The sequence below is a fragment of the Ambystoma mexicanum genome, chromosome 11, assembly GCF_040938575.1.
Source record: "Ambystoma mexicanum isolate Mex_15411 chromosome 11, UKY_AmexF1_1, whole genome shotgun sequence".
Classification (NCBI taxonomy): Eukaryota; Metazoa; Chordata; class Amphibia; order Caudata; family Ambystomatidae; genus Ambystoma; species Ambystoma mexicanum.
In genome coordinates this window covers 1055328628-1055351828 of record NC_090934.1, presented here as the reverse complement: position 1 = coordinate 1055351828, position 23201 = coordinate 1055328628, and the positions used below count along the sequence as shown (strand labels likewise).

The 23201-nt window shown below is 43.8% G+C and overlaps 1 protein-coding gene across 2 annotated transcripts in view; it reads left to right on the top strand.

The window, feature by feature from the left end:
• The window catches only part of MFGE8 (milk fat globule EGF and factor V/VIII domain containing), a 386330-nt gene that overhangs the window by 212656 nt on the left and 150473 nt on the right, over window positions 1–23201 (top strand). For both annotated transcript variants that reach the window (XM_069624298.1, XM_069624299.1), the window contains exon 4: window positions 17620–17733. In XM_069624298.1, coding sequence (XP_069480399.1) covers window positions 17620–17733 — 114 coding nt within the window. The remainder of the gene's footprint in view (window positions 1–17619; window positions 17734–23201) is intronic.

The following is a 23201-nucleotide window of genomic DNA, read 5'->3' as shown; positions in this document are numbered from 1 at the left end:
ACTGTGCTACCCCAGGAGACCGGGGAGGGTGAAGTCACTGCAAAGGATAACCAACCTAAGGAAGGCCTGGGTTACGAGACTCAGAAAGGCATATAAGCCTGGATCAAAGTAGAAGAAAGAGTGATAGAAAGGAGTCTGAAAAACTGTACCTAAAGGCAAGACAAAAGCCAAGTACATTGTGAAGGCGTTACAAGATCTTTTCCTGAAGTTGGCAAGAGACTATTTAAAGACCTCTTACTGAAAAGATCTTTGGAGTAAAGAAGGGACATTGGCATAAGAGATAATCAGGAGAGGGGAGATAATCTCCTAGTATAATTTGTTAGTTAAAATAGTGGTAGGGTCAGTTAGAACTAGTTTTGGACCATGGACATATTCATTTGGGAATTCCAGACGAGCACCTTTGGGTATTTGTATAGGCAGGGATGCAGCTCTAGCAATAGTGAAATAGAGGGTGTATCTTTATTGTAATAAACACCAGTGATAATGTCCTTCAAGTTTCCGCCTCCATCTTCCGACCTGCCACAGTTCGCAATCTTGGTGTTAAAGGCTGCAGATCTTCTAAAGTTCAAATGTGATGAATATTTGCTCCAAAACCAATCGGTCAAATGCAGTATTAATCAAGGAAAAGGAAGGGCATTTGTGTATTGGTGGTGATTTATTTGGGAGCAAGGCCATCATTTGGATCAATGCTCATTTCAATATGTCTTGCCGCCTTTGATAAGGTCCTACACATGCGCTTTTTCCCTGGTAAGGAAGTGGGTGATTTTGGAGATTGATTTGTGTGCTTCGCCACTTGCAGTGTGCAAGGGAATTGTGAAGGAGGGGATTATTAGACCTCTGTGATATACATGCATGCAGGAGGGATCAAGACTATTGATCCCAGAATTGGTAAATAATTGTGTCATCAGTATCTTATACCTCCTTTCCCTTTTTATAAATCATTTCCTGTTTACTCTGTTTTGTTCCTATTCATTATGAAAGGTTTGGTGCTACCACACCATTTAGATTGTAAGTGGATAGCATAGATTTGGTTGTTTTACTCTGTCATGTATAGGACTTTGTGATAGTCCGTTTTAAGTTTTGCATAAGATGCACAAAAATAAATGAATACGTTTTTTCTAAGTGATGAAATTGTGGGATGATTAATCTTTGAGTTAACTAGATTACTTTGGACTTAGCCTGTTAGTGTGCCAGGGACTAAAGGAAGGGTAGTTGACCCATCACTGTGTTTTTTGTTGTCAGTTAATAAACAGCCACTGGGAAAAAGACAGCTAGCCACCAAAACAGAAAAACCCTCATAAGGATTTGGTCCCGGATCTGTCCAGGGTCGGGTGGACCAACCTGGACCAGTTGCAGAACATCATTAAAATTTGACCGTTCTCACAGATGGCACAATAAACACTCCAACCCTGAGGTGGTTGAAGGGTTTTTATTGACATTTTGATGGGCTGTCCCTCTTTCTCTCATCTTATAATGACCCTTCCTCCTCCCTAGCCCATGTGTCCTAAATCCTCAGGTTAGTGCTACTGAATGTTAAACCCTACTGCCTAAAGTGCTGTATTGTGCTAAAGATGCTATGCTAAAATGCTGGCGGTCTAAACTATCTCAAATACTTCATTATTGTGCCTACTTTATCTGTTTGTTAGTGATTTATAGGGGGCATGGGATGGTGCCTTACAACCACTCTTTGTGATTCAGGCTTCTTCTAGCACGCCTCTCCCGTCTCTACTCTTTCCTCTTGCCCAGTCTGTCTCACTCCTCCCAACCCCCTTCCGTCCATTGGCCACTTCACCCCTCCGGTTCTTACTACTATTTATTTTATTTATTTATGTATAATGCAGCAACAACTGGAAGGCATCAGGGCACAATCTCTGCTGCTGCTACTACTACTACTACTAACACACTACAACTACTTTGAGAAACCTGAAGGTGTCTCCCTGTCCAAACCTCGAGGGTCTGTCATCCAGGTGGCCAGGACACGGCCATTGCTATTGGATCCAGTTCCTAGGGTTGGACCAGTGAGGGAGGATCACCTGGATGGGTGGTGCTCAGGGAGTGGGAGTGGGACTCAGACTGGTGAGACGCAGTATTCCCCCCCTCCTTTAACAACTGTTCCACATCCTATCACCTAGGACATTCCAAACCACAGCCCCCCCTTTCTAACTCTAACGGTTTCGCACAAACGAAAGGACAACGGACTAACACCAGAGCCGTTTACCAGACATGTCCCAATACAAGGGTCAGGCAAAGTCAGGCAATTGATCAGAGTCACACACACCTGACAGCCCTTTCCATTCCCCACAGGGATAAAAGGTGGAGCCAGAGAGAAAATTACGAGCAAGGCGAGCACAGCAGACAGCTTAACGGGACAGCTATCACGCGGCAGTGCAATAGAAGGAGAAGGCTGCAGGAATCGAGAGGGTGGCGAGGAGAGAAGGGACCTTGCCCTTTTTGTCCCAGACACACTGAACCTTCATAGAAGAGAGCCTAAGACCGCGAATAATAGTACAAGTGTCCTGCAGCAGATGTCAGTGGTACACGGTGCAAGCCTATGCCGATAAGCAGGTGCGAGGGAAGCTCCCGCGCCCGTGATACCGGCCTTGACTCCAGAGAAGCCAAAAGCCCAGTGGTTCATCACAGCCGGTGAGTCTAGGGGGGGGACCAATAAGAGCCGGGCTGTGTTTAGTGAGAATCGCAGAGTAGCAAGTTTTTGACCCAAAGCTGATGAACTGTGAATCGACTATAAAAAGTGTGAAGGGGAGACCAACTGCAGAGGGAATCCAGCACCACGTGGGTGCTAACTCAAGAGAGACTGATCAAGCCCCATATGAGAGAAACTACAGATACCAGAAGGCCGTGGGAGGGCCGGCGAAATAGGTCAAAGTTGTCATACAGAGGGTCAAGCAAAATCCCTGTACAATCGAAAGACTTTGATCTACCAATAGTGTGAGAGAAAGGGAAGTTAATCCCACATTGAGAAACCAAGGGAAAAGAAATCCCGCAAAAGACAGAGGGGTCCGAACCTGACTGAGGGAGATCCATGGGGGTGAAGCTGTCACCCAAGGTTGATTGATACAGGAACTGTGATATATTTAGGAATATTATTGAGAAGGGTCACCACCCAGAAGAGGGGGACCCAGGGGTGAACCCATCACCCAGCGAACATTGGCAAATTACTTTAATTTGTTAAAGGAACCTTTGTTTTGTTCTTTGAACACGTCAGGTCCTCGAAGGCAAGAGACTTCCAAGTGAAACGAAACTTGGCAATCGACGGCCCTGATAACTGAAAGCTTGAGGGTTAAAAGCTGAACTTGTGCTGGGGAAACCCAAGACTGTACTGTGCTTCAAGCTCCCATCTTACCCTATGTCCAAAAAATGGGGACGGAAGACCCAGGCTACTACATCCTGACGTGTTATTTGAGAACACTTCTTTCTTTTCTTGAGAACTATCACACACCCCTTTTTGTATTAGTTGTGAGGTTTGGCAAAAGGTTTCTTAGTATAGGCCCTTTTTGTTTTGACACAACACTACTACTAGGACTGCCTTATTTTCATTTGATTGTTGACGCTTGCTCCCATCTTAGATTTAGATTAGGTGTTTTTCCAACCTGCATACAGCATTTCATTGTTCAATAAACACCCTTGAACTTTGATCACGTGTGTCTGTCTTACTTGTTGTCTCACCATGAGTTCCTCACACTACTCACTTCTCAACTCTACTAGTACTCCTCCAATAACACTACTCCTTTCTCCACTCTACCTCTACTCCTTTCTCCACACTACTTCGTTCACACTATTACTACCTCTTTCCCTCCTATTGCTCACTCTTCAAATCACTACACAAACGCATTACTTTCACTCAGTACCATTTGCTTTCCAACCAGTCCTAACACTTCCTAACGTAGATATATACGCCACATAAAGATGCACACTCAAACTGCAGAACCACTCACTCCTTAGCCAATACCTTATCTGTTCAACAAATCTCCTCCACACTACGCTTTCCCGTCCTTCCTCCTGCTGGTCTCTTGGTCATTCCCCCACCTCTGACTCCACCCAAAAAAAACAACACTTATTTCTTCCTGTCCTCTAATTAAATCTCTGTGCTGGGATTGGATGACTCTTCCTGGCCAATCTGGCCCTGTTTCTCATAACCAGGAAGTGTATGTTCAGTGGAAAGTCATAGGAAGGTGGCTAAGCCCTGCCCACTTTCTTTGCGTGTGCTTGCCACATACTGAGGATGGTAGACGGGGAAGGCCAATGTACGTGTCAACGCTTTGGTTTTGGAGCACCGTTCCGTGGCATCTCCCAGTACGTTTTTGGAAGGAGGGTGGGTCCTTCTCCCTTAGTAAGGCATGTACCGAAATTCAGCTTTTAGTAAGTATTTGGCTAAATTCCGGCTGAAAATCAGCTATTCGGTTTCGGCGGAATACTTTATAAATTTTCACTCGAAGCCGAATAGTTTCCCCTAAGAAATACATTAAGTAATGCTTTAGCTGTGCCTGGAAATATTCAAGCATGTCATGTTAATCCTTTAAAATGATCATTTAAAAATTCTGCTGTCAATTTATTTGATTGACTGCAGACAGAGCAGGGGTGTGAAAGTGCAAACAATGTCTCAGCCATCGATGTGCTGAACAGACTTTAATCTGGTGGTCTGCTGGGGAGGGGTGACTTTAAGCAAAACTTTCAATATTTTTAACGTGCAATATCTGTGGTCTCCTTGTATTTTACAGTTGAAAACCATTGAGCTGGAACAATAGTTTACAAAGTCGCTATTGGAAAATGGTATTTTCTTTAGGGGCTTATTGATTTGCTGATAGCCTCTGTGTAATCTGAAAGTTACAGGTTCCAATCCACCAATTTCCATCCAAGTAACATAATTAAGTAGATTAATATAACGGCTGCAGAAATCCCAGAAAATGTCATACCTTGAGTAAAATAGCTCTGGGTGTAGTGTGCCTGCAGCAAATAATTTTATTCAGCCTGCATGTTAAGGTTATGAAGCAAGTAAGATGGCTCGGTAGAAAATGCGCCTGCAGCTTAGATGTGCTTGTAATATCGGAACATAGGTTACAATTCCTGCCCTTGAACTGTTAAAGTGACAGATGTTCCTAAAGTATGTGGCTATCCAAATGAATGGGAGTTCTACAAAAAGAATGTGTAACCAAAATGCCCCAGTCTGTGGCAGCAGAACTATTCCTCCCAACATTAGAGATATTTGTGTAATAATGACAAGGAGATACAAGTTTACAATTCAGAAACATTGGACCAAATGGATGTACAGGTGAAGCAAATAAGTAAAATAAGCATGCACATGCCAATTAAAGATCTGAAAATCAGCATTGTCCTTTCCCTGTAGGGTCAGACGAGAACCATCAGCATTCCCTATATATTTTTGCCTGCCATCTTTTACCATCCCCCAAAACGCCACACACATACCCCACCCGAAAAACAAAGAAACATACTATGTATAAATCAATACATTTTTCAAATGCCTCATCTGCTCTCACTACCAGAGGTAGAAACCATGGCTTTAGCATTCCAAAGGTTTGTATTCAGTAGCACTTCAGATGTTAGCAGGATGTTAGTTGATGTTATCACTCCTTTTGTGTTTCAGTGCCTTGCTTGAGCCAGATGTCTAAAGATGGTCAAAACCAAAAGGAACATTTGAAAGTACAAGTTGACACATTCTAGTCTCCCCGCTCAATGATTGCCGACATGCATACTATAATTTTGGGGTAGTCTTAGTTACTTGGGTCCTGGCCAACAAGACACACCCATGGATGCAAAAACAATACAAAGTGTGCTGTTATTGAACTGTGCTATGATGATTGAATCCTTTCATGGTTTACACAAGCATCTCAGTAGACAACAAAGAGAAATGCAATAATAAATGGATGTGTATATTTTTTAAGTATGTTTTTAATTTACAAAGTGTTTTTCTTTTCTACATAACTTATTTATTAAAAAGGCAACTATTGTATACTTGTCGAACTATTGGGTATTTGGCCGAATACTTAAATGTACTATTCGGTACACCCCTCGTCCTTAGTGATGTAGGGGGGCCTTTTGGGTGTTGTGTGAGCCTGTTCATGAGCTCAGCGAGGTTGGGGGCATTGCTGCTTTTGGGAAAGCAGTCTCTTGCACTCTTTCTCTACGTAGTGGCTGCTTGCAGCATGGCTGCTGCGTAAGAGGTTCGCCTCTGGGTGCTATTCTCTTGCTCTCATTCGTACAATTGGGTTTTCCGGTACTCTCGGTCAGGTATGATATTCCTGTAAAGAACGAGAAGACTGGCTGCGGTCTACCCAGAGTTTAGAGCGGTCTGCACAAAAACCTTTCAGCACAAGTAGTGGGGTGGAATTGGGGCCCTCTCAGCTGCCCCCGTCCACCTCAGGGTGGGGACTGGCTCTGGAACCCACCCAGCTTCTCCAGCCTCCTGCAGAGAGGGTCTATTGCCCCTCCTAGACAACACCAGGGTACTGGCCTTGTCGCAGGAGCCAAGCTCAGCTTATGAACCAATGTTACGAAGCATGGTTTGGCATTCACAGGCCCCAGTGGTGAGCCTGTTCTGCTATAAAACGAGACCGCATTCTGCTTGGTGTGTGAGTGCGTACAGGAGGAAGGCGTGGTGTTAAGTAGCAGCAAGGAGTAGAGAAAGAGGAGAGAAGAAAGCAAGGATGTATAAGGAAAGCTGTGGTTGCCACTTGTGACCGGTTGAAGTTGAGCACCATCTTAGAAATAAGCTGGAATTTGGTTTTGAAGTTCATCTCGACCAAGTCACTAACCCCCTTGCGCAAGCCTTGTTTATTAATTCTACAGTGGACAACCTTATGTTGGTATCTTTTACAAGATCGCTGGGCCTAGACGGCTCTGGTATGTGCCTTTTGTGTGGCAGTAGTGTAAGAACCAAAATTAATTTCCCTTCCTTCTGCCCGCGGCTTAAAATGTTGAGAAATACTTATCTTAAGCCAATCTTGAGAGTATCGGATCATCCTATGTACTGCTGTAGCGCTGGAGTTCTGCAAGCATACAGATGATTTGATCAGGCTACAGAGTGGCTAAATGTATACATTGTGCATGGCTGCTCAGAATCAAACACAGTTAAGATACCTTTAGGCTAAGATTCTTTTATTACTCCATTTTGGACCATTTGTTTTATAAATTCACCTTGTTGCTTATGCAAAATCATTATTGTAATGGGGCTGTGAGCGTATTCTCCCCCACAGAAATATGTTCCTTCACTAATTGTTCCTTTTTAGCTTATAGCATGAATTGGTAATGTGTTTTGTAAGTGTTTACAACAGAAAGGTTTTTTGGTTTTTTTAATTGTATTATATTCTTGTTTAATAGATGTAATTGCAAATAACAATATTTTGATGAATGTATTTCTGCTGTATGCTTTTGATGGTTTTATGCCAAATAAAAGTAAAAAATGAAGAAAGCAAGCAAGAGAGAAGGCGATGGCAGAGGAGAAAAGAATAGAAAGTGAAAGGAGGGGGAGAAGAAAAGAAAAATCTGAAGAGATGTAAAGTTGGTGGAGGAGGTGGAGAATGGAAAGCCAGATCTGAGGATGGATTGAAAGGAGAAGTAAGAGTAGAGGAATGAAGGAAAGACCAGGAGTGGGTCAAGGGGGGTAAAAGAAAGTGAACCACCGAAGAAGAGGAGATTGGGAAAAGTAGGAACACAACACATAAAGAGGCAGCGGTTGGAGAAGAAACTGCAGGCCAGGAGAAGAGGAGAGAGTCCAAAGAAAAGAGTGGAGCAGTTAGAAAGACGGAGATAGAGGAGGTTGGGTGGGGATGTGCACAGCTAAAGGAAAAAGGGTGCAAAGACACACTGGTGAAGATAAAGATGCTTAATGTCAAGAATTCCTAGAAGAGGAGGACCTTGGAAGAAGGGAAAGCAGGTGGAGAGGAAAATAGTGCACTACCTCCTGTGCAGAACATTCCGAAGGGGTATTGGGAGGCACAGAGGAAGGAGAAAGAAGACCGTGCAACGGTAGAGGAGGTACACAATCATTTATAGCGTTGAGAAGGCATTAATTGAGAGGGCATTATCAGAGGCAGGTGGGCAGGAACAGAAACACTAGGAGGGCTGGTTTGACATACACTCAGTCCTTCAGCTGGAATAGGTTTTCTTTGGTGGTCCCATATTCCCTTATCCAGCTCACACCGAGCCCTTGGCATATTTGTGTTTTAAAACAAAACCTGTTCTTATAGAACTTTACATGTTCTCTGGTGATCCGCCATCATGACAGAGGTTACAGCCTACAAGCGTTCTCCAACCTCTATTGAGAATTCAGGGGCTACTAGAGGTTTCTGGAAAGGGGAAGATCTAGCCCCAGAACCGATATCCAGGAGTGAAAGTGTACATCCTATAGGTGTGCTTTATCCCTAAAGTGAAATGTTGTTATGCAAGGTTACATTTTACAGGTGTGCTAACTGTGCTTTAGCTGTGGGGCGAAAAACTAGGATGTGAGGTTAGAGCTGAAATGGGTGTTTCCACTCTGGGTTAAATGCTCTCGAAATTAGATACTATAGGGCCCAATGCACCCGAGGTAGATGATAATTCTTCCCACTAGGTTTTAAATTACCAACCTAAAGTAATCCTGCTCTGCCCAAGCAGTCAGGAATAGTGGCCGGACTTACAAACTCAGGCCCCCACCCCCCTTTTCTTGACACAAACACTTTCTCACGGACAGGTCATCGTGTGCGACAACAGACTAACACTAGAGCCGTATAGCTGGAATGGACACAAGGGTCAGGCAGAGTCAGGCTATTACTGATAATTACACACACCTGACATCCATCACACTCCCCCACACAGATAAAAGGCGGAGCACGAAAGCACACTCTGAGCAAGGCAAAACGCATGAGGAAGCAGCAATTCAGGAATGGCAGTTTAAACCGAGGAGAAAGGCGGCGAGCTCGGAGAGGACGACAAGGAAGGAAATGCCCTTGCCCTTTCCAACACAGAACTGCGACTTTCAAGAAGACCAAGGATTGCAGCTGATGACCAGTGCAGAGTGTGTCAAAGGTACTCTGGGCCCTCCCGCATTGATAGCCAAGGCGGGGAGAAGCGATTGCCACTGTGGTACTGTCCTTGACTCCGAGAGCAAAGCAACGCCAACAAGTTCAGCACAGCTAGTGAGTTGGAGAAACTGGTAGCCGACCGCACTGTTACGCTCAGGGTTGCAAGCGACAACATTGTAAGATTGCAACCACATTGTATGAAGAAAGAGAACTTGACTACAATTGAACTTTGTGAAAGCAAGATGGGTACCAAATACAGAGTGGTCTGGCGTGACGTGAATGCTCACTCGAAGGTCTGTTTGGTGCCCCTCCTAAACAGGAAATGCTTATTGAAGTGTGAAATCGAAGTGGTCCTGCAGCGGGTTACGTTAAATCCTGTGCACGTTTGAGAGTTTTAGATTGTCTGTAAACTGAAATTGGTCTGAGCCTGGCAGAGGGGGACTAATTGTAGAAAAGGGGTCTTAGCCTGTAAGAGGGGGATCCTGGCTGAAAAGTAACACACCGAGAAGATTATTGTGGCAAATGGGAACCCGACTGAGGCATGTCTAAACATTGAAGTTGGGCTGAGCCCGACTGTGAAGACTAAAGGTGAAAGAAGGATCGGAGCCAGGCTGAGGAGATCCAGGGTGAAGAGTAAATAGTCTGACGTGAATATTAAGAAAGGAACTTTCCTTGTTGTTTATGGTGCATCAGGTCCTCTGTGGCAAGAGACTTTGCATAAAAGAAACTTGGGAACAGAAGGCCCTGATGTTGGTGAAAGGAAACTGTGACCTCGTGCCACAGAAGCCCAGGAGTGTACTGTGTTGGAGTGACCCACCTTGTCCCGTGCTAAAAACGTGGAAAAGGGAGGCCAACAGCCTAACATCGTGACTTATCATTTGGTGAACACTTCTTTCTTTTTGTGAACATTATCCCACACTATTTTGTAGCATAGCGGTAAGGATTGGCAATTGTTTTTTTCTTTTTAGTATAGGCCCTTTTTATTTGACTAGACTCTACTAGGACTGTATAATTATTTGATGGTCGTAGCTTGCTCCCATCTTAGAATTAGGTATGCGTTTTTCACACCCCTGATAAAGTTCAATAAACACCCTTGAACTGTGATCACTTCTGTGTCTTACTTTGATACCATGCATTCCTTAGAACGGTTACCAGTACATGAGCACAATGGGGGCGGGGGAGGGTGAGAAGGTCCACAGAGTGCTGCCCGTCTTAACAAGGTTGCCACTCTCTAATTCCCCAGGCCGCAAGCCAGGACATTTTAGCTTACAACTTCATACTGTACTGTCTGGGTCTAATCAATAGGCATTCCCAGCCAGGTGCAAGTCACTTGTGTCTGGGCCGCATTTTGAATTATTCTACTTAGTAACTTGAGGAATTTAGCCCTTTTTGCTATGGGTATCATGAACCCATTGGCCTCTAGACATTTGTTCGAGCTACTTTCCTCTGTGTCAGGTCTGAGCTGGTGGGAACTTGACCTTCCTGCAACAGTTCTTTCTTTGCTTCTCCTGATAGAATGATGTCCACCGTCTGGGACCTGTTCGTCGTTTGTACATTTCCAATGCTGGTTCAAACCTACCTTTCCCTGATATCCTTGGCAAACTGTGCACTCGCTATCTGAGATATTCAAGCTTGGCTCTTTTGCTGGCTCATCAAGACTGGGTCTCTCTGCAGTCTCGATGCTTCTCAATGTCTCCCATTCACCTAATGTGGCTGCGTCCTTGATCTTGGTTTACATGGCCAATCATTCTGGTTGAGTTTTGCATTGAGCAAACTTTGTGTTTCAGCATAGAAAAGAGAGTATATGTTTTCTAACCTAGTGGATGCAAGCATGTTCTTGGTGTCTAAGTGCAATTTGACGTAGTGTTCGTGTATCTTCGTGTTTGGATGTTTATCTGCTTCGTGTTCTAATGCACTTATGTGTGCTGGCCTCCTGCGTGACGCCATTTACCTTCTTTGTGATCACAGTTCATTTAGTTGCTCCATTATCTGCAAGTTTATTGCCTGGGGGATGCCATCTGTGTAGGGTCTGTAGGGCTGCCTCAGTTAGTAGTGTTTCTCACTCCAGCAGTACAATGGTGGGGGTGGAGCGATAGACGCTAGGAGCGATGTGCACCGTTCTCGTCTCCAAAGTCGAAACGGGGGAAGCGCTGATGCAATCTACCTCTCCATCTGCCTGGTACTTTTCTGCTTTATTACAAAAAAGGTAGTGGGTGCCCTCTATAGAAAGAACATGGCATGGTAACCTGTTCTGTGATTTATTTTTTTTCCCACTTTGAGAGTCCACAGCCATCACTTTTTGCTCACTGTACTTTTCACAAAGGAGGAATAAAGACTGATATGCAAATGGATATTCCTCCTTTGTGAAAGGTACAGTGAGCTAAAACATGTGGCTGCGGACTCTGAGCCACCATCTAACGGGGCTTCTATGCTTTTGCTTTGATATGATATGGCATTAATAACGCGCTTATACACAAGTGTTTCAAGGCGCTGCATCTGTTTTTTGTCACAGCACGAATTTTGCAATGGTATCGATGATTCCGCTGCCCCACTAGCACTTGCTGCATGTCCGTCCTCCGTTCCTACAGCAACTAGCTTCACGGGGTGCCAAATCCGGTTCCTCGCCACTAGAAATCTGTTATTGCAATTTGCCTGGAGCATTCTGCTGTATATTAGCAGTTTTGGTCTTGTTCTCTCTTCACTATTAACACCAGGCACGTTGTATATGTGCATTGACTGCTCCTTCACATTTCTTTACCAGCCCAACTTTCGGCATGTAGCCACACCCGCCTATCACACGGCGCAGCTGTGATGGCAGTTTACGCCATCAAGTGATTATCATAAGTGACACCATAGGTAAGATCCCTATTCGCCCTGTTTATTCATAGACATGGACCCTAGCCCATTAGCTTTATTGTGCGAGTTCTGTACTTTTTTCTATACCTTTCTGCTTGTCCTCTGGAATTACTTTACTCGATCTTGTAGTCTATAGACATTAATTTTCTTTTTCTCTGGGGCTACCCCATGCAGTCTTGAATTCTACATGCATTGATTTTCCATCACTCTTTTCTGGTTCAGATACTTTGGTGGACTTGGAGTAGCACAAGTGTTGCCACATGAGGGTGTCTCACACTTTTGGTATGCTCGCTATCATGAGGTGAATTGTGCACCCCTCATGTAGGTACTGTGCATGATAATTTAAATGGAAATTCTTCCTGCCCGCAGGAGGGTGATCCTATCCCCTTGACACTTAGCAAGCATTTTGGGCATTTCCTTAGGGGCTGATAAGCAATAATCCGTCCTGAGGAAGGCAGCTATCAACTGAATATTCCGCCGAAACACAATGTCTGCTGTCCGCGCCTAGCCTGAACCACTTGTCAATCCAAGTTACTGCAAAGGTGGATGGCATAGACCTAAGTTTCATTATATTTCACCTTCAAAAATTTAAACAATGGTTTTTCACAGAATAATTTAGTGTTGATAAATATATGTTACAGTCTAATTATTGTGAACTGTACTATTTTGAGTCCGGGCCAGTCAGATTCAGTGCGTGACCAAATGCACTCACTTGCATTTGTGTACTGACAAAAAAATCTTTTTCCCCCTGCCAGACTGGCTTTGTGTCTTCCAGTCTTTGTATAGATATGGTTTCAATCGCTTCCCTTTTCTAATGTACATATACTTGTTTGTATCAATTTAGTCTGATATTATATACGCATGAATTTGTTATGTACACTCCAACTTTGTTAGTGAGTACCAATTGAAGATATTGTTTTCAAGAATTAATTTTAAAAAAGCTACCACGTAGTCTGGGGTCTATTGTCTGCATTACAATGGTTAGATATATCATGTACACCATGAATAATGGGATTAAGTCCCATGCATGTTTTTTATCCGGAATGTGTTATGACTCAAATTTAAATATAGGCCAACAGGAACATCTTTAGTTTATGTGCAGACACTCAGTGGGCACTTTCCCACAGAACAGATTATCATGCCATATTCTTTCTCGCAGAGTAGCACATTGACCTCCTTTTCTACTTATCTGCTTTGTGTGACGGGTGGTATGGACTTAACTAGTAGTAGCCCAGCTGGTAAAGCCAATTGTACTGTACACAGGCTCCCACCAGTGAGAAAATGCCGGCCGAAGCCTGCTTGTGCTCATTGCCATCAGCAGGAACTGCTACTGTCCATTACGTAATTGACCGCTGGTGTAGTGTAGCCCTGGAGTGAAGCTGGGATTTTGTGCTTACATCTTACAGATGTGCTTCAGATGTGTGAATGGTGGGGATTTGGGGTTATATGTTGACTTCAGTGCTTCAGACTGTGGAGTAAAACCTGAGGATGTCGAGTCATCTCCTATGGGCAAGGTTCAGACAAATGTGTAAGCCAGGAGTTTGATGGGCACTGTGGTACAGACTCAATGCTGAAGCGGAGGGCTCAGGTTAAGTTCTTGAGTTGTGCTTCAACCACAGCTGGACTTGTGGAGGATATGAGAAACACCAGATGATTAATAATTTGTGTTGAGATGGATTTCCTAATCGACCAATGGGGTGGATTTTTGGAGGCTATTCTAGCGAGATGGACATTGAGATTTAGCTAAACCAATGAAGGCAAGGTAGCAAAGTGGCAATGCTTAGACTCAGGAGGGCTGTGAGAGTGGCCTAGGGCTACAACAAGTCCAAAAACATCATCAATAATTCCTATTTGACAGGTAAGTACAAAAATATACAATGATTTATTAGGCCGTTAAAATGCACATTAAGCACGTAAAACATTCTATAAAACAGAGAGATACATTCACGCTTAGGAGAGCAAAGAAAAGCATATGGTCAATAACATGTATAACATAGGTAACTAGTCAGATGCATGAAATTCTGTGGTTATTCGGAATTCTGTGGTTATTCGAAAGTGTTATTACTGAACAGTTTCCCTAACACTTAGTGAGTCCAGCCCTAAAAAAGTTTGGGGCCTTCTGCTCTAAAGTCATCCGTTGCAAATGTATACTTCTCAGGTATCTTACTAAGAGATTGGATGATGCCAGTGGTTATAATACAAAGTTCAGAAAGGTAGTTAAAGTTTAGGTATGTAAACTCCCTCGATGCCTGACACCAGGATAGGCCTCGGAAGGGATCTTTGACCAGACCTCACCAACCAATGATTTAGGGAGAGATCTTTACACCCATTTAATCCTATGTGAAAATGGGGGGGTAATGGAACAGGCATTTTTAGTTAACCCCCAGATTTCTCCAGAGACCAGTGGTGAGGTTCCAGAATGCGTTAGGGACACAGTCTTCTGTGTTTGGTCCTGTCAAGGAAGGCCCAGGGGGTCACTGATACAGAGATCAATTGTAGACGCTGTATTTAGTTTTGGTGTGTTGCAGTGCTTGAATCTCAGTTCCAGACACCTTCCAGCTGAACACCCAAACAAAAGATAAGATGGGGACTCCTGCAAAGCAGGCAACCTCAGGATACCGCTTGGATGCAAAGAAGACGGATTGCAATGAGAATCACCATGGTCATGCAGCAAATGGCGATCTTCCAGGGACGAACAAAGGAGACAGTCCTGCATGGTTTCTGTTCATGTAAGAAGGCTGAAAATGTAGCAGCGGGTGTTTTAGTAAAGGTTGAAGATCTTCCAAGTTCCAAGGATGCACTTGGAACGGCAACCTCTGCAGCAAGGAAGTCCATGAGCGTGCTGGTCCATCCACTGGTTGGTCCATGGTCACCTTTGAAGCCTCAGGAGGCACTGATCCTCAAGAAGGGGTCAAGACTTCAGGAACCAGGATATTTATTAGGACCTGACCATCCCAGCCCCAACATCTGGGATCACACAAACCACCTCCTTGCCTGGGAAAGCATCACTTTTCGTGGGAAAGGGCTTCCCATATATGGAAATTCCAGACCTGAGAGGGTGGGAAGAAGGCCAAAGGACAGGCAAAAACCTTGTGGCACGGCCCTCTTAGGGTGCTCGCTACCTTTTGTAGTCATTTCTGGGAATACAAAGGTACATGAATAAAAAGTATGATATGATAGGTTTTTTTTATAACATGCTTAATACCCAGAGGTTTCTAAGTTCGGACCCGGGGATCGAACCTGTGTTGCTCCGTGTCGTCTTGCTTCCAAGGCGAGCACGTTGCTGCTGAGCGATCTGCTGCCACCAGCCCATGCGAGGCACATTGTAAATGTAACCAAAAAGCCACTACAGAAACAAGTTATAAGAATACAAGGTATCCTACTGCACTTCAAATTAGGGTGATGTGTGCAATTGTAACAATACAACAAATTCACTAAGAGGGACTGTCTCTCAGTTCTGATAGTCTTATGGACTGATCTGTTTCCAATATGAAAGAGCTAAAATGACGAGGGAATTGAAGCAGAAGGCCTTCTTTACCTCCAAGAAGTAAGGTCAGGAGTTAAAACAAAGCAAAATGAAAATAATTTCTAAATGTGTAACAGACATGTGGCTATTTGCCAACTCTCATTCTAGCCAGGACACCAACTGTTTGTCATCTACCACTGTTTCAAGACGTCTTTATGGGGCTGATGACATACTTGCCAACTCTATGGATTTAGGCGGTAGGATACCGCTTTTTATGCTGTCCGACCGCCTCCCGATTTTCATCTAATAACTACGTATTTACAGGCCTGGCTGCCTCTCTGAGGCCCAGAGAGCTGCAGAGCACCGCAGGATCTCCAAGGAGCGTGTTAATGGCCCACCATGTCATTATTTTGATTGATGACAGAGAGGGTGAAACAGACACTCTCTGCCCTGTGCACAGCAGGCAGTCTTAGTGTCAGAGGTGGTGATGGCATATAGTGATGCAGCCATAATGGGCGTGTATGAGCACAACCACATGAACATGGTTCTTGTGCTAGATATATTGTGGGAAAAGAATCGCGAAAATGCTTCTGTGCCCTGGTGGTGACTTATATCTATTTGATTTTTTCATGTGTTAACCTATACAACTGACCTAACACTGTGTGGCTTTTTCTCATTCTTTGAAGACAGTGGGCCTCATTACGACCCAGGCGGTAAGTTACCACCTGGGTCGTACCTTTACCACCATGGCGTAAACTACGTTTACGCCATGGTGGTTGGCGGACTTACCGCCCCATTCCGAGGTTGGCGGGGCGGTAAGTCCCCAATCCCCATTTACCCTTCCCCATTCCCATTTATGCCCCATAGGGCATAATGGGAGTGGGGAAGGCGTTAATTACGCCACCGTAAATTACGGTGGCGTAATTAACAACAAGGTCCCTTAGCGCCATGGATTTTAACACCTGCTAAAAGCAGGTGTTAAATCCTCCATGGCGCTAAGGGACCTCGGAATCAGGCGGTAAGGGTCGGCGCTGTTTACGCCGCCGTAAACCCCTTACCGCCTGGGTCCTAATGAGGCCCAGTGTGCTGTAAAATGCCAACATTTTCACCCATTATTTTAAAACCTTTCAGGAATGATAGAATATGCCCTCCCACCACTTCCCTAAACTCCCAATTCCTTGGTACAGCCTCCCTCGCTAGACGCAAACCCTATGTATTTGTGGGAAACATTTACTTGCGCTAAATAAAATATCACAGCCTCTGCTGTTCACTTAGCAATCTGACTTCTAATGATGCTTAGAAGTCTAGGAGAGACCACGCATGACACTCATTTACTGTCATTGTTTCTGCACCGTATGTCGGGTTATGTTATTTCCTGTGATGTCATGAGGTTAGGGGTCATGTGATGTAATTTCCTTTGATGTCATTATTAAGTAATTACTATTTTTGAACCTTCAAGAATCCTACAGATTTTTGGTCACAGAATGTTGGCAAGTATGGCTGATGTGAGTGATGTAAACCTATGTGTTCTGACCTGTGCATATTTTGTCAAGATCTCACGGACTGTCACGGTGGGGTTCATTTTGGAATTCACTGTAATTTGACAACAGTGACCCCTTACGTGTACACTGTCCTGTCCACTGGTCCCTGGTGCCAAATGTCCCTAATGTGTTCAACTTGTACACCTACCTTTTTGAACTCGCCGTACTAATGGCTTATACGCTGCCTGCCATGTACGCATGGCAGGCAGCTGTAACAGTTGACTCCTCTGGAGTCTGCTTCCTGCTTTTTGCTAGTGCAGGAAGCCGATGGACTGCATAGGAATCTGCAGTCTTTGCGGCAGCATGAAAATCCATCCTGAAGCAAATGCTGGAGTATTTATATGGTGGAGAAGAAGTGAGCAATGGAATCATAATTTACGTTCCGCCTCTCCTCTCTGCTCCATAAACACTTGCAAATGAGGCGTGACATAATAAACATGAGTAAAATCCTTATGCCAGGCTTTTATGTTTTTTTCTTATGTTACGCTTCATTCATCACGAGCCCCAGTGGATCGATTTTTTTCTATTAGTAGCCGCCATCTGACTGCTACACTTATGGAAGTATTTACAGTGTAGAAGGCACATTTAAAGCAACTTAAACCACAGCAGTTGGGTGTGAAAGAGAACTAGTCCACTTTCTATGCAGTGTCTGCATGCTTCTTTGAGACTAGCATACTGCACCAAGCACAGTCTCACCCTCTTGTTCCTGTCTTCTAACCAGATTTGAATGAGTGCACCTCGCAACCATGTCGGAATGGTGGTACCTGCATGGATCTCGATGCCGATTACACCTGCAAATGCCCCTCTCCGTACATCGGGAAAGCCTGCCACCTCCGTAAGTACATGAGGAAGAAAAGGTTATGCATAAAACTGCCTTCATAAAGACATCGGGGCTCATTACTGCCACTTTTCCCGCACTGCGAGTGTGTCCCTGGAGTGGAGGATTTACCTCCAGGAGGTAAATTCTCACATTGTCCACTGAATAATTGGCAAAATCGGCAGAATTTCTGTGGGGGTAATTCCACCGAAAAAGCCTCATAGAGACCAATGGACTGAAAAAATTGGGGTTTAGTCCGGCACCACCACTTGTAATTCGGTGGCAATTCCTCCGGACCGAGTGGAGGTAACAGTAATTCAGTGGGGCAGTATTCTGGCAGATTTACTGCCGGAATAACTGGCAACTCCTCTTGAGGTTTTATGCTGGTCTCCATTTTGTCCTCCTTACAATGGATGCCGTCAAGGAAAGCGTCTTTATTTAAAAGGTAGAAGCGGGTTTGCTCGGTGCCTCAGAGTGTTTGCTTCTTTCTTTATATTGGTTTTATACTGTCATTGTACTGTTTAAAATGTTAGACATCGCATAAATTAAGCGGGCCCGCAATATATATCCATATACTCTTTATATTTGGCATTATCTATGTAATAGATTTTTGACTATTGGGGAACATGTATGTCTGAATAAATTCTGCAACTAGTAAAATAAACCTGCTAATATAGGAAAGATTGGACAGAGAGCACACCAAGTACTTTTAGTCTCTCGTTTATGATATGGCAATTCTACTCTGGTCTGCAGAAATGGTTTATACCGCTGCACGCCTAAATGTTCAGTGTTTGTAATTAATCTTATAGATATAGAGGGGCACAGGAGTGTATATCGACCCTAACACTAGATCGTGGTTAAATGGGACAAAGAGAAACGGTGTCCACGGTCTGTGGAACACGCGTGTTCCATGCACATGCAGGGTTTTGTCCAAAGACAAACGAAAATTCATAGAAATCTATAAATCTCGTATGAGGAAAGCACAGATTTAAGACACAATGGAATATCCACATTTGTTACACATATGCTTAAGAATAACATAGAACAAATGTGGATATTCCATTGTATCTTAAATCTGTGCTTTCCTCAAACGAGATTTATAGACGATAATCCTGCGTGTGCACAGACCGTGGACACCCTTTCTCTTTATTCTACTGTGGTCTGCCAGTACTACTCTCATGTGTCAATAATATTCCTTTCAAAGTAAGAATGCCAGGACTGCCCTGTTGAAAGTGTGGTGCTCCTGCTGACAGTGCTAGTACTTTTTTATATAAAAATATATACATATCTTTAGAACCTCCCAGTTCTGTCTCAATGAGGAGGGGGGTGACCTTTTGAGAAAAGCCTCTATTCTTCCTGTGAGACTTTTGAAATCTGTCTTAACTTTTGGAAAATTGAAATTCAAATACGAATATCTCAGAAGATCTTACATAGAAAAATATCATAGAACAGCTTAGGGTTGAAAACATTTAAGAAGAAATGTAACTGCGAATTTAAAATATAAATTGCTTATAAAAGCATACATTAAGTAAAGGCCCAGCAAACCTGCATTTTGGGCTACAGTGAGCTGGTGTCAGACATTTAAAACCTGATTCACCATTGCGGTTTTGCAGCAGCTGAGTCCTATTGTAGTGGAGGTACATTTGGAAATCATACAGCGAAGCACATTTGTTCACCCCATTGAAATACTTTTAGGTATCATGTTTGCAACAACAAAAAGCCCTGGGTGAATAACCTTACCCCGTCTCAATGAATGACTTAGTTTGAGTCATATGGGGTTTAATTGTATTTATTTGTTGTTAATTATGGTTATAGTGCAAAGAGCTTTATCATAATATCACACAAAACTATTTCATAAAAGAATGACGCAAACGACTTAAAACGTGTGACACACAACACATAAAAGCACACAAATTCACAATCGTCATCGATATATACAGTCTTCATAATTTACATCGGTCATGATGAATGTACAGATCCCATACAATCAGTAGTCGATTATCCATAGTCAATAGTCCATGGGCTGACAAAGGTTTCCTAATGCAACAGAGTCATTAAAATGATTTAAAAAATTACAATACCTATAAGATAAGGTCCCTTAATTTCAATTATTAACAGTACTATATACATAGTGCTTAGAACGGTCACAATTTGACCAAATAAAATAGACCTAATGTGCTTCCACAAAGGCGAAAGACTGTGCAGAGCAGATACGTCCACCCATTAATGTATGGTTCATTGGCGGCAGATCAGATAAACGTTCAGACACTTGGGAGGAAATTGCAGCTATCTTTCCCCTCTTCAAGAGTTCCCTTCAAATATTAAAGAGGGCAATGTGCACCGATCTGTGGCCTGAATTCAGGCAATAGCACCAGAAAGACTCTGTCTTGATACTGTCGGGATTAAACACATAGGCCCCAAGCCTGCTCATATATAAAGGGCCATGTTCCCTACGCTCAGTTAGAACATTTTGGGCCATTTCCAACTTGCTCACCAGCCCACAGCAACGGCAATACCTCACCTCTCTAGGGATGCCTTGCTCTCTACCAAGGACCGAAAACACCAGGAGTTTGCCAATCCTCGGGAACAGAAAGAATCTACGCAATTCTGGAGATTGGCACAGTATTAGATAGCCCTGGGGGTCCTTATAGTTTTGTGCTAATTGATCCAGAGTAGTGCTATAACTAGCAAGAGTAGCTAAGTGGGCATAGTTCTTACACCAGTCTATTGTTCTATTTTACGTGCAGAGATCTTGGTTAGCTCAGGTAGACTCCCCTCTAAAACCGGCTTCTGGCCAACCGTTGTAAAATCTTCACACACCAGAGAAGCTCGAATTTTTGGGTTAGTATTAGATGGGTGCTGCCTGCCCAATAGTTTCAGCAGTGGGCCACTAGGGGACTTCTGTGCTTTCAGGTACAGAGCACATGTTTGTTTGGTGACCATAGTGGAGAGAGTTGTGGGGCCCAGCTCAAGGCAAATTTTTTCAATTGGAACACTTGGGCCCAACCCCAGCATTTTCCACCAAAAGCTACCCTCCAAGGCTTTCAGCCATGAGAGGTCTTTCATGCCGAGTGCCTTCAGCCCATAATACAGAGAGGTATAGAAACATTGCAGATATAAAGTCAGGATGCCTTTGAAGGAATAACCTGATGCCACCCGCGCTCTCCGAAAGATCATATTCATTTTTGATATGGCCTTAGAAGTCCTTGCGTCTCTCAATTCTTCATAGTCGGTCTTTGTGGATAATTCCACCCCAGATACTTGTAACTATGCACTTGTTCTATGAATTCACCATCCCATACCAATGTGGGGATATTCACCCGTTTGTATGAGAAGTGCCTAATCTTAGTCTTGTTCTAGTTCAACTTCAAATCATGTTCCCGGGAAAATTTCAAAACAATGCCCAGTGCTCTTTTTAAGCTGGCAAAGCGCTCTTTTTAAGCTGGCAAAAGTGTGATTAAAAAATTATTTGGTTGTGAGCGTAAAATAGGCATGGTAGACCGACCCCCATAAACTTTGGAGGGCAAGTATTTGCCCTTTTGAGTTCCTTGTTGAGTTGGATATTGGAAAGAATCGGCTCAAGGGAACATCCTTGTTTTACGCCTCGGTTGGTGCTGATGGGGGGTGATATAGTACCCACATTGTCCAGCCTGATTTGGACGGAGGTGTTCTCATGCAGGCCCCTGATAGTTTGGAGTAAATCCCTTGGGCAGCCATGCCGTCTCATTTCCCAAAGGCGGCTTTGTAGTCGATCATTACCACATACAAACCCGGTTGACCTCTAGATTTTGCCTATGGGGTTTAATATTTAGTTTGAGAAACACAAAAAAGAAACGGGAGGTGCCGCAAGTTTCGCCAGCGGGCGAGCTTGCGTTGCATTCCTGCAGCACACAATCAGGCCATGTATAATCCCCCCCAAATGTCACTGCAAATGTCAAACGAGTGGGGCTGGCTAAGCTGGGCCTGCAAGCCTGGACTTGGCCCGCTAACACATTAGAAAATATCAGCACCCTTTTGCGAGGGAACCACCGTCTTAATCTAGGTGCAAAGAAATAAACAGTGGGCCTGGAATAACATACAATTGGATCCCCACTCCCTTGTTTCTCTGCTCCCTAACCTTGTTCTTCCCCCTTTGATTCTGAAGCAGTCTGTTGCATCCCAAAGAATGCTGTGATGATGATGCTGTTGAAAAGTACATATTTTAAACACGGAAACAGCTGCCAGGTCACCAATAACTGTGCGGTCACATGGGTAAGACTATTTTCAGAATACCACACAATGAAGGCTGGATTTTGGCTTTTAAATGCTTGGGTTATATTGCCAAGCATGACTCCCTATGGGCAGAATGAACAGGCTCACCTTTGGGTGGCAAATGCTGAAGGAGGATACAAATATGTTTGTCATTCCTCCCACTCACTCGCTAACGGTACCTATCAGATCCTTCTTGCGCCTACTTCTCATCAATGGCTATTCATGTCCGTAATAGATGGATATGTTATGTGTGATGGGCTGCACTGGGTATGTCTGGCACTAAACCTGTAAGTGATTCAATGAACTAAACCAATTCAAATATTCCCGTAATGCACTCAAACAATGCTATTGAAAACAAAAATAAATGATGAGAAGTTTGGCCAGCTCTAACTCTGTATTGGACAACTATAGAGCCTTTTTGTGGTCTTCTGCCGAAGAAGCGCTTTGTGACTCCTAGCAGAACACTGTATGTTTAGTTTAATAGTTTGCTTTCAGAGACCAGGTAGGTAGATACGCCTCAGCATCCCTTATTTTGAAGTGTTCTTGTGAGGGACAGATCAAGGTTGAACTGGCTAGAGGGACTCTTCCTTGAACTAGAAGTTTCGATTGATGACCGCGTGGAAGTGTGAAGAAGGGAAAGGTGGGAGAGGATGAATTGAGGAAGACCTGTATCCCTACCTGCAACAGCAGGGAAGTCGGTCTCTCAGGGGTTGCCAAATTTGCCAGGAGATAGGTAACCGGTCCAGAGTCTACCTTTACAAGGTCCCCTGTACGAGAAGGCGAGTGGATGTGAGAAGCAACTTAAATTATGCACGTATTGTGGTACTATGGGATGTTTAGCCTAGAAACAAAGTTGAATTGCAGCTTCTAACTAACGAGTGCTTGGGAAGTGATGTATATTTCCCTCGGTTAACAAGGCAGGCTTAACGATTGCAAGGTTTAATATAGCACTGATATCTTCGGGGTTCCGTTTTCAGAGCCCTTGTCAACAGGCGTTTATTAATTACCATCATTAATACATAGATTGTGCACATCAGAAAGATGAAGGCATGAGTTGGTCCAGAGGACTGTTGAACCCTTGTCCATGGCACAGCTCCCGCACTTACGGTAGAATTTTTGTAGGAATAGGACTTACGACAATGTTAAAGTTAATTTCTTTGTGGAGAACTGGAAAATGCTTCCACATGGCTTGATTCTGGACCTTGAGGGGTGCACAGGAATGCAACATGGGCAAA